The sequence below is a fragment of the Punctularia strigosozonata genome (genome assembly GCF_000264995.1).
Source record: "Punctularia strigosozonata HHB-11173 SS5 unplaced genomic scaffold PUNSTscaffold_9, whole genome shotgun sequence".
Lineage (NCBI taxonomy): Eukaryota > Fungi > Basidiomycota > Agaricomycetes > Corticiales > Punctulariaceae > Punctularia > Punctularia strigosozonata.
The window spans coordinates 178,979-189,465 of record NW_006767441.1 but is presented as its reverse complement, the minus strand read 5'-3'; the positions used below and the strand labels follow the sequence as shown (position 1 = coordinate 189,465).

The 10,487-nt window shown below is 53.0% G+C and overlaps 4 protein-coding genes across 4 annotated transcripts; 1 reads left to right on the top strand and 3 right to left on the bottom strand.

Moving 5' to 3' along the window:
• Window positions 1–1,295: 1,295 nt before the first annotated feature.
• Window positions 1,296–2,008, bottom strand: PUNSTDRAFT_144580 (uncharacterized protein). Its single transcript, XM_007385223.1, has 3 exons — window positions 1,822–2,008; window positions 1,590–1,768; window positions 1,296–1,533 (listed from the first exon to the last, which is right to left on the bottom strand). Exons 1-3 carry the CDS (start codon window positions 1,940–1,942, stop codon window positions 1,423–1,425), a joined length of 411 nt encoding a protein of 136 aa, XP_007385285.1. The 5' UTR covers window positions 1,943–2,008; the 3' UTR covers window positions 1,296–1,422.
• A 646-nt stretch (window positions 2,009–2,654) lies between these two features.
• Window positions 2,655–6,416, bottom strand: PUNSTDRAFT_121241 (SAPS-domain-containing protein; the record flags this gene model as incomplete). Its single annotated transcript, XM_007385222.1, has 11 exons — window positions 2,655–3,162; window positions 3,221–3,280; window positions 3,337–3,513; window positions 3,564–3,993; window positions 4,042–4,223; window positions 4,271–4,987; window positions 5,035–5,634; window positions 5,688–5,822; window positions 5,875–6,088; window positions 6,143–6,352; window positions 6,406–6,416. 11 exons carry the CDS (start codon window positions 6,414–6,416, stop codon window positions 2,866–2,868), a joined length of 3,033 nt encoding a protein of 1,010 aa, XP_007385284.1. The 3' UTR covers window positions 2,655–2,865.
• Window positions 6,417–6,520: 104 nt separating this feature from the next.
• PUNSTDRAFT_71171 (clathrin adaptor mu subunit) lies at window positions 6,521–8,387 on the bottom strand (the record flags this gene model as incomplete). Its single annotated transcript, XM_007385221.1, has 9 exons — window positions 6,521–6,950; window positions 6,999–7,232; window positions 7,289–7,525; window positions 7,570–7,706; window positions 7,762–7,853; window positions 7,902–8,032; window positions 8,087–8,218; window positions 8,268–8,302; window positions 8,358–8,387. Coding segments are annotated over 9 exons (1,458 nt in total), but the record flags the coding sequence as incomplete, so codon positions are not given.
• Window positions 8,388–8,916: 529 nt separating this feature from the next.
• PUNSTDRAFT_144578 (uncharacterized protein) lies at window positions 8,917–10,443 on the top strand (the record flags this gene model as incomplete). The annotated part of the gene is made up of 12 exons (XM_007385220.1): window positions 8,917–9,011; window positions 9,073–9,110; window positions 9,157–9,199; window positions 9,253–9,289; window positions 9,340–9,368; window positions 9,424–9,494; window positions 9,550–9,664; window positions 9,716–9,733; window positions 9,783–9,839; window positions 9,896–10,245; window positions 10,305–10,343; window positions 10,401–10,443. Exons 1-12 carry the CDS (start codon window positions 8,937–8,939, stop codon window positions 10,441–10,443), a joined length of 915 nt encoding a protein of 304 aa, XP_007385282.1. The 5' UTR covers window positions 8,917–8,936.
• Between the last annotated feature and the right edge of the window lie 44 nt (window positions 10,444–10,487).

Sequence of the window (10,487 nt, the reverse complement as noted above, 5' to 3'; positions counted from 1 at the left end):
AACATCTTCCGTGAGTTATGCGCGTTACCGAGTTGGATGGCGCTGGTAAGGTGTGCGCTGGGGCACAGGGCACCCGAGCAACAGGATAAGGCTGGTAAGGGTTAGGTCTTCTGGGGATCGTGCGAGTAACGAGCATGGATGGGATGGGTAGAGGGTGCACTGGGGCTTGCAACGCCGGATGGGCGTCGGGCACGTTGGCGCGAGATTGCCTCGCATTTTCCGCGGCGATAGCGAGACGAAGATTGCGTTGCCAACGTGGTTCATACTTCCTGTCGGGTTCTTGATTGTCCGAATTCATTGCTCGGTAGCGTTGCGTGGGTGAAATAGGCGGGGGAAGGGGGTGGAATGGTGCACGTAGGAGACGTGGAGGTCATTATATGCTGACAGAGGAGCTATACCTAGCATCGTCAAGCAATAATAGCGTAGCATGTCTACGTTGGTGTCACGGTACCGAAACGTCGAGTCATCTCCAGGCTACAGCAAGGTCGTTTGGTCGTATGCGTGCAACAGGCATGCAGTCGAAGAAGCCGTGTCGTCCTAGCAGCCCGAGTTAGCACCAGAGCCCTGATCAAACAGCAGATTGTGCATGACGACCGAAGCAGTCGTCTCAAGAGGCAAGGGACACATAATGGTGCTGCTGAGCTGAAGAGCCCGTGAGAAGGGGGAAGAACTGCTTTCTTGCTCTTATGAACGTAAGCAGGAGCTGTGCACGAAGCCAACAAGCACGACGTTACCTGTTGGAGCACAATGAGCCCTCCACTCGTCGGCAGTGCAGAAAGCATGTTGGACGAGCCTTTTGTGTCCGTAATTGATAAAGCACGGCATGCTGCTATATGAGTGCTCGATCCTGGGTAGAGGTGCACACGTTAAGCGACACGTCCTGGTATATCATTGTTCGCGGTGGCAACAAAGCAGAGGCTTGCAGGCGGACCATGCGGTCGAATAGCGGTGCTAGGTGTGCTCAGATACTGCTAGAGATCCGATTGAACGCCAAAACTGCCCACGAAGCCAAAAATTGAAGATGAAGAACTGGAGAGGAGCTCTACAACAACAGCGCGTTTACGCCACGTGGAGTGCAAGTTGTCTTGAAATACACCCAGCCACGGTGCTCAGGGATACCCTTGCTGCGTATATTTATGGTCGAGCAAGTGGGTTGCCAAGCTGTTCAGTTGTTGGGAACGACTTACAGGGGAGCAGAGAAATTCCGGAGGTAGTGCGGCGGCGGTCGAGGCATTTATGCGCGCCTTACCACGCCCCAAGTCAGACTTTTAGATATCCTCGGAGACCTCATGCCTGGCAAAACGATATGATAAGCATCGAGGGTTACTATACAGTCATGTGCTGATACAGGGGAAGAGTGCGGTGGAGGAAACTGTCTGATGAGAGAGGAACAGGATACACATGTACAGCCGTCCCACCGCTTTAGGTCCTGGGCATCGACTGCGGACGGTGTGAGCCGGTAGAGGGCCATCCACGACCATACGGTGTTGGTCGGACAATATCGTAGTTCAAGCGGCTATATGCAGGTGAAGGCTGATTATCATGGTGAATCTGGATTTGTACTGCATTGCGAAGGACGAAGAACGTACCTCCCGTATGACGGGACCGAGGTCGCTCAAGGTGGACGTCGAGGATGAACGTCGTTTATGAGAATCCAAATGGTTGGGATTGCACTCCTTCATGTCTGGGCCTTGGTATGTCGCTGATACGGCGCGCCGCCGTCGCTTCACCAGGCATATTGCGGTAACGAGTCCAGCTATCACAGAGGCTATAGATGTGTGAACACTAGAGGATGAGGAGAGGGGGACGATCAATGCGCACCTAAGGCTACACCCAGGCCGATCTCCCATTTTTCGCCGAACGCGTCGTCGTCGGGTTGCGCTGCCGGGGCAGCGTATACGGACAGAACAAGGGACAACAAGAACAAGACCAGTAATGACATCTCCGTGGCTGATTAGATTGCTACTTGATCAGGGCGACCTTGACGGCCTGCAAGCGCAAGCCGCTGGGGAGTTGACGATGGAGGAAAGAAAACAAAGGCGAGGCGCAAGCAGATATATAAAACCCAGTGTCTTGTTCACCCCGTCCAAGAAGACCTTGGCAGTCCTTCTCGTCTATGCCAGGAGCGCCAAGCCGACGAGGATGCCAAGCCATCCATGGCGCTGCCGTTCTGCCGAACTGCCGTTCACGCCAGCATCGTACTTATCAGCGTCTAGCTATAGCGATGAACTTACTTGCCCAGCTTGCGCACAATAAGGCTAGCGTCCCTTGGTAATAGGTATTTTGAAGGCATTGCCCTGGGCGTCTGTGTTGTGCGACGACGGCGTGCGTTTGACCTGCGGCGGAGGACGCTTCGTGTCACTCATGAAGCCTCTAACGTTTGGGATGGGCTCCAAAGGGGGGGCTTGCTTTTGACGTCGTACGCGGTTCACTGAATGGTCGGAAGACGAGAGTGAAATGATTCTTGGCATGCCTGCGCCATTTAGGTCCACACGCGCAGCGACACCGGCCGGCCGTTCCTGTTTAGGGACCAGGTGCCGTTAATCTTGGTACCGGAATGACGGCTGCGACATGGCCGTTCAGGAATCAGGGCCATACGCAAGCATAATCATTCCGAGAATGCAGCAGAACAGCCGAATGTTGGCCCAATGTCTAATAAAGGCTGTAACAGTGTATTTGCAGCACAGGCACAGTGGAGTGGGACTTATGTTTTGGCGGGGCTCCCCGCGGACATCTTTGCCTACTGCGGAGAACTTTTACCACCTTGCAAACACACTCTGATGCATAGATAACTCCGAGCTCCGAGTGAAGATTACAGAAGACGTGTATAGACGAGCGGAAGGAATGACGTGCACCGGACCGTCGTCAAGTGGTCCGTTTGGTGTTTGACTCCTCTGGCTTGTCCACGCCCATAAACGCAAAATCGTCCGAGCCAACAGATTCAGAACCGTCACCGGCTGACGCAGTATCACTGGCAAAGGTCCAGCTTCCACCGGTAGGTGTGAGCTCTCCGTCTTCGGGAGCGGCCTGGAAATCGCCGAAGTCGCCGAAGCTATCGAAGGAGGTTGCATCCTCGATTTGTGCGGACAGTGTGCTAGGATAGCTGAACGGATCCGAGCCACTTGCAGCAGCAGAGTCTGAGAAAGGCCCGAAGGTGTCGTCCTGGTATCGCAGTGTGCAGTGTGAACTAGCGTGCAATGTCTGAAGCAGAGGTACATACGTCGTCTGCGCTGAACGGATCGTCAAAACTTGAAGCGGTCGTGGTTGCGCCGAACGTATCCTGATTTGACGTAGTCAGAAGACCTCCTGCGAGAGGTCCTGTCAATGTATACTCACATCAAACCCGCTGGGTGTACGTCTCTCGGCATTCTGCCGAGCTGGTGGAGGTCCGAGGTCGAAGTGTGAGCGTGCTAGCCAACCTCCGTCGCCGTCCTCATCATCCTCGTCTGATGCGTCCGACGACGACTCGTATTGATGTGACGACTGTATTTCCGAAGCCAAATAGCGAGCAAACTAACCGGAGTATCAGCCGCTGCAGCAGCCATGCGACAATGTTAACTTGCCTGGGCAGATCCCGCGCCGTCTTCATCTTCTCCTTCTTCGTCCATGGGGGCAACACCGAAGTCGGCACTGTTTTCTCTCGTGGGACGGGTACTCGTCGCCCTTCTGAACTCTCCCATTGTACCAGCCTCCGTAGAACTGCTCGCGCCACTGCTACCGCCAGCGCTTTCAGCCTCGTCTACTGTCCATCTTTCACCAGGACGGCCTGGCCCAGACGCTATGACCGGCTTGCCTCCACCCAAAAGGCTGGTATCCCTCTGCTTTGTCTCGTTGAACCTGCCAGTAACGTATTCTTCCCAATCGGGCTTCGGGGCGAACTGTTCAATCGTGAGCCGTAAGTCCGCTGGATAGTGCTCCAGCGCGCTAATAACGTCCTCGGCAAGTAATGTCAGATGTCCCATATAACCTAGCCGCAGGCCCTTCGGTTTTGCACTGCGACGATTGTAAGTGATGTTCCTTCACGTGGTAAGAGGAATTTACCTTTCTTCGTCATTACGCTTCTGCCCTTCTACGATGCGATGCATTAACCGTGCATCTCGGAAAAGCGAGATGGTTAGGTCTCGGTTTCCACCCGAGTCTAAACGGCCGATGAGAACTTGGTGAACAGTATCATAGACAACCGTGTGCGCAAAGTTGTTCCAAGGAAATTCGAAGAATAGGTCCTGTATTTCGATAAGTAAACAGTCGGATGGTTGACTGAAGCACCTACTAGAAGAGTCGAAAGTACGTCGACTTCCAAGAACCTCCGCTTGAGTTTCTCACCGACGCTGACGTAGCCTGTCTTGGACAGACTAGTGGTACTGTCACGCAAAGTGCGCCGTGAGCCACGCCGTGACCGGAGTAAGTGTGGCCGCGGGGTGTCGGACAGCGAGCCGACGGGACTCGCAGAGTTCTGGCGCATGTGGGGTGCACCCTCCGACGGAGAACTGCTCGGCGATTGGGATGGAGACGGCGATGGCGATGGCGTCCTTGCAGGTACACCCTGAGCCAATGATAGAGCCGAGGTTGAGTTACTCGACGGTCCGGCTTCATCATACATGGCTATCTCTTCCATAGCGTCATCGTCAGAGCTCCCGGGCTCGCTGCCGCTCATGTCTTCATCCGAGTCCATGCCAGCAGATATCATCCGTGGAGCACCAGACACAGGGAATTCTGCTGCAGGCTCCATCTCATCTTCATCATCATCAGCGGCTTCCTCACCTCCCCCCTCCCCGGAGCCCATGGCTATGACTTGAGCCAGTTCCTCGAGGGCTGATAAACCTCCCTGAAGGCGGCCATCCGCATCATATAAATGGGCATATTGCGGGGGTCGATTGAGTATTGCCATGTTAGAGCAATGTAGCAGTTCAGCGTAGAGTTCGCAAATGCGGAAGCGTTCAAAGGTGAAGGGGACAATGGGGCCGACAGTCGTGAGCATGGTGCCCTTCTGTGACAGAATTAGTAAGGGCAAGAGAAAACGGCACCGAAACTCACCGAAGACCTCGGATTGCGTAGCAAACGTTGAAATTTCTCTAAATGCTCCGAGATGATCTCCAGAACTGCTCCCAGGTGCACGACACCCATCCGGTCCACCATTTCCTTCATGGCTTGTTCGAGTGCGTCACGATCTTCACCAGACTGCATGGCTTGTTGTTGCTGGATCTGAATCAACCTGTTGCGAAGGGTATGGAACAGGTAGGGCTCGAAGTAGTCGGAGTTGTTCTTGCGGATCAATTCAATGAGGACAGATATCGAATTCACCACAGATGAAGTTGAGGATTCGAGATTGGGACGTCCAGGACTAGGAGGCTCAGAATCTGCGCTGTCACCCGGGATCTCTGATCCTTCCGAACTGAAATCATGGAGGATGTATTCCACGAGCTTGCTGACGCTGTCTCGACGTGCAAGCTCCCGTGCGAAACGGTTTGAGGCCGGTCCGTTCTGCAGGCCTTCTCCGAGTCCAGCAGCTGGGGAAGGGGAAGCGATGGAGATGATGCCCTTGATGAGCTCCGCAACGACGGTGTGCATGTCGGAGCTGTGCTCGGGGGAAAGAAGAGCAATGAGGCGACCCATGAGGCTCTCTTGCGACAACCACTGGAGGCCATCGGATGAGAGGAGCAGTGCTCTGCAACAACACTGCGACATACTTCTAGTACCCCCGCGCCTGCTGGATGCTCGTCAAGTTGTATAATCCGTACAATGAGATCCACGAATGATGGCGTCTCAATGTGCCGTATGAGACGCTCAACGATTGCCCTCTGTGATTGAATGAACGCGAGCATCTGGGCACAAGAGTACGGCAACACTGTCATACGACTGCACCTGCAGGCGGACCAAAGTACTCGCCTCCGCAGGTTTCTTCGTAAGGAAAACCGCGTTGATCTTGGCGAAGTGTGAGGCCATCACCATCTGAGTTTGCATGTCCTCCGGCGAACGATCGAGGACGTTGTTCCAAAATGGTACTAATAGCTCTTCAGAATGGTTCATGCATGTTTCGACGATAGACCAGATTTCGCTGCAGAGGACCTCCGTAGCAACATATGGGTACCTGGTGAAAACATCACATAAGAATCGCCATGGACAGTGCTAAACGGGGACTCACTTGAATCGACCTGCTTCCTCGCCCTCGATCTGACCAGTGACATATCCCAGCAAGCGCTGTAGTACGTCCACGCGTTGAAAGTAGTCAATAAGCCTCGTGTTCTGCGCCTTGCATTCCTGAAGAAGGTCATCTTCGTCTAGGATCGACTCGAGGGCAACGTCATCTCGGTCCAAGAGCGAATCAATTGCAGATGCATTATGGAACCCAAATCTGTGCCGCTATCGTTAGGTCTAAGCGCAAGCGGCGAGATATCGGCCGACTACCTCCAGAACATGCGACAGTATGTTACAACGACAGCGAAGTCCGGGGTGGTAAGAGGCTAAAAGCAGATTTCGCAGTATGCGCGGGATTTTTTGGTTGACAGTGGGTCCGCTACTCTCAGTCTCTGTAGCTACCAGCGCATCTTGGAGTCTCCGTAACAAAAGGGAATAAAACTACGCGACGACAGGGGTTCCAGTGATGCATGTTTGTACAGTGACTACCCTCGACTGTTAACGTGAACCATATCAGAACTGGGGAGGCGATCTCAGCGTGTTGACCCCATGAAGATAGGATATTCACACTGACCCTAATCTGGTAAGAACCACTGGCCTTGGTCAGGTAACGGACCCATTTGATACTGTTGTAGTTAAAGTTGCTCTTTTCGAACACTTTCAGGAATCGCACGATGAGACCGGATGCCGTGAACATGAGAACTTGAAAGTCGACATCTATCGGCGGTCGTGCCCAGACCTGCCGTGTCGTCGTAGATGTCAGGTCTGCAGTTCCGTTGAAGGTGAACTCGGCTCCGCCTTGAATTCGTGGAATTCTAACACAATATGAGTGTTCCGAATTGAGCGAATCCTTTCGAGCTCACTTCCAGACGATGTAATTTTCGGCAGGCTGATACTTCGCCTTGCCTTGGGCGACTTTGCAGTCAACAGTCGTAGTATTGAGAGGTGTGGGTATCTTGAGAACAACGTTGGTAGCCGAGAGTTTGTTGTTGAAGTTGGCTTTAATTGTCACGATATACGACACCTGCGTGGTGCCGATCTCGGTAATTGTTGGTGTCACCTTCAGAGGGAGCTTGACGTTCGATGTGGAACGGTACCTATGGAGGACGACAACAGATCAGCCACGCACGACATTTGGAGGGCATGCATTTACTTCATCAGCTCGAACTCCCCGTCAGGAGGTATGAAGCTGATGGTTCGACTAGAGTCGAACTCGTTCAGCCGAACGCACTGATGGAACTGGCAGTCGTCCAGCTCGACAGCGTTGGGATCGCCGCCGCCGGAGCTCTTGTCGATGACCAGTCGATCGTTGAGGCCAAACTTACATTCTGGCGTTCCGGAAAGGTACGCCCTCATGACTATATGACCATCGACATCCGCACGAAGAATGCTTCCTGCGCAACCCATGAGAACCTATCATCGTGAGATGCGAACGAAGTACCCTTTGCGCTCATGGCCAGGTTGACAGTCTCGACAACATCCACAAATGCCTCGTTCTTCTTATACTTGACATCCGCGCGCCGCCAACTGGTCGCCCCTGTCGCTTGCGACGTAATCTTCGACGACTCTTCCTGTACGTTGTTTAATCATCATGGCGCATAGTGTGAATGATGAGCCGCAGCATACAGGAGCAACAGCTGAGACAACGCTTTCGGTGGTAATGTACGTTTTCAATGTGTCGATTTCGCTGTTTTGCGGGTAACCGAAGTCGATGATCTCTAAGGCGAAAATGAGCAGTTGAACATCTAGTAGAGAGGAGGGCAGACCGTCGATCAGCTCGTAGATCAAAACGAAGTTGTTCTTGACAGACTCCTCGTCAATCTTGCCGAAGTACGATTTCGCGATGTTGATGAAGCGGTAACAGTATTCAAAGACAAGCGCGGCATTCGCATTGTTCCTAGTTGCAGTCAGCTCAGCGCCAGTGAATTTTCCTTGAGCACCAGAGGCTTACTTCGTGACGGCTACGATGTACAAGTTATTAACGCGAACATGGAAGAAACTTGTTGATCCCAAAGTGATGATCGGCGACCGGACGTCCGGGTTGGATATAACTTGTATACGAAACACATCGGCGTTAGAGCGTCTAAGGAGTCCGTCAGCTTCCACTTGGACTACTTGAGAGTGCCCCGTACTTGATGTCCGTGCGGTATAATCGCGATATCAGCACCTATGTACCCGGCCATGAATCCGCCGGTGCTGATGACGTCGGTGAAGGGACACACCTCGCCCTTCTGATTGAAGATGAAGAACGCCTAGACATCCTCGAGCAATATTCAGCCAACACGGACTTGTTGGTGACTCGCCCGCTTACCGAAATCATGGCCAGCGATGCAACGGTGGTAAGCCTCTGCCGCGCGAACGCGGGATTACGTCGTATTGTTTGGCCAATCCAAACAAGTGCCTGGCGCGTCGCGTCGCTGTTTGACTCTGAACCTCCTTGGTATCTGGCTCCTGCATGCACCTTGCGCGTCACGCTACATCTATGTATGATTATAGCACCAGCTTTACCTTCTCACAATGCTTCATTCTTGGCTACTTGACACATTCTGTAGTCTGTATTTGCGCAATGTGGTTGTCGATCGCCCGCATGTCTGGTCTGCTGACCGGGATCATGCCGTCTCTCGCGTTCAACGTCCCGTCTCGGATGATTCTCGGCGCCACGAAGCATGATACGTTCGAAGTCCCGCTCATAGGCATCGGGCGATCTCGTTGCATAGGCCCATGCATAAAAGCAAGGAGGCATCGTCTCCCCAAAACGCCTAGTCACCGCCGTTTCTAACTGCGGCAAACCTGCGTCGGAGATGTATTCCTCGTGGATCCCCGTTCTGGGCTTGGCTACCAGCGCGATCGCGAAGCTAACTTGGTCCAACACAGAGGTACGCTCTTCCCTGAACAGTATCGTTTCTTATATCATTCAAATAACCGAGCACACTGAAGTACATGTTCGTATTCGGGGATTCTTACACCACCGATGGGTACATTTACTCTTCTCGCAAATCTTCGACAACTTAGTGTTCATAGCTACAACGTTTCCGCGGGTGTGAACTCCGCGGTTCCAGGGTTTGTGAGCTGGATCGACACCAGCTGCTCGAAATCATGCTCATTTTTGACACCCAGACGTCATCAAACGGCCCGAACTGGGTACAGTTCTTGAGTAATGAAGTTTGACTCTGGCACTATACGTCGTTGTTGATCCCAATATAGCGGGTACATATAACGTAACGAACACGAAGGTTCGTGTCATCGTCTAGGGTGGATTGTGATGACATCGAAAGTGGCATGTACTAGGTGTTCGATCTGGCCTACGGAGGGGCTACCATCGACTCGGCGCTGGTGCAACCCTATCTGCCTACTGTCTTGTCGGCAGTTTGTCATTCTTTCGCGCTTTCCCAACCTGATGCATACCTGATCCAGGTCAATCGTGGACCAGGTCGAACAGTTCCACGAGAACCTTGCCGACAAGCCAGCTGGAGCTGAGTGGTCAAGCTCGAACAGTCTGTTCGCATTTTGGATTGGGATCAACGACGTGGTCAGTGCTGCGTCACACGTACTATATCCGTGATATCAACGGAGACAACAGGGAAATTCCTATGCTTGGGCAAGTTACCCTTCCTGACGACGGTCTTTCTCGGCTAACGCTATCAAAGACCAACATCTCCACAACTGCTTTCAACAAGGTCCTCATGAATCGCCTTTTCGGCCAGGTAAGCCGTTTCGTTTACCGGAGAGGTTGGTTGGCACTCATCGCTTCTCTTCGCAGGTAGAGGAGCTTTATGAGGCCGGCGCCCGGTCTTTCCTGTTCCTCACAGTTCCACCTACGAATCGTGCACCGCTCCTCATCGAGCAAGGCAAGAGTGCCACTAACAAGATCAGCTCGGTGATCAAGGACTACAACTCTCAGCTCGCCACGTCTGTCAAGGCTTTTCAGGCAAAACACAAGGACCTCGATCAGATCACCGTGTTTGACACGCAGCCCATCTTCAACACACTGTTGGATAACGCGAAGACCTTTGGTTTTGTGAACATCACTGGCTATTGCGACGCCTACCAAAACGGCACACCTGAGCCGACAACCGTGACGCCCCCCTGCGCACCCGTGTCAAGCTACTTGTGCGTTGTCTTGCATAGACCTCGCCCGTGACATCATAAGCCCTGACGATGTGCATCAGCTGGTTGAACACTCTGCACCCTCTCTTCACTGTGCACAAGTGAGAATCACCTTTAGTGCAACTTCGCGGTTGACTCTGACGTTGATTGTCGCCCAGCATCCTCGCACATGCTATCTCTACGACGTTAAGTGGATGGTGACCAACCCTATCTTCAAGTACGACCACCGGTGTATCATGGGGCAC

Coding starts and splice junctions, on each gene's coding strand:
- PUNSTDRAFT_144580 (XM_007385223.1), bottom strand. CDS start 1,942: ATGTCATTACTGGTCTTGTTCTTGTTGTCCCTTGTTCTGTCCGTATAC. Junction 1,769..1,821: donor CGGCCTGGGTGTAGCCTTAG/GTGCGCATTGAT, acceptor ACACATCTATAG/CCTCTGTGATAGCTGGACTC. Junction 1,534..1,589: donor TCGGTCCCGTCATACGGGAG/GTACGTTCTTCG, acceptor CATGATAATCAG/CCTTCACCTGCATATAGCCG.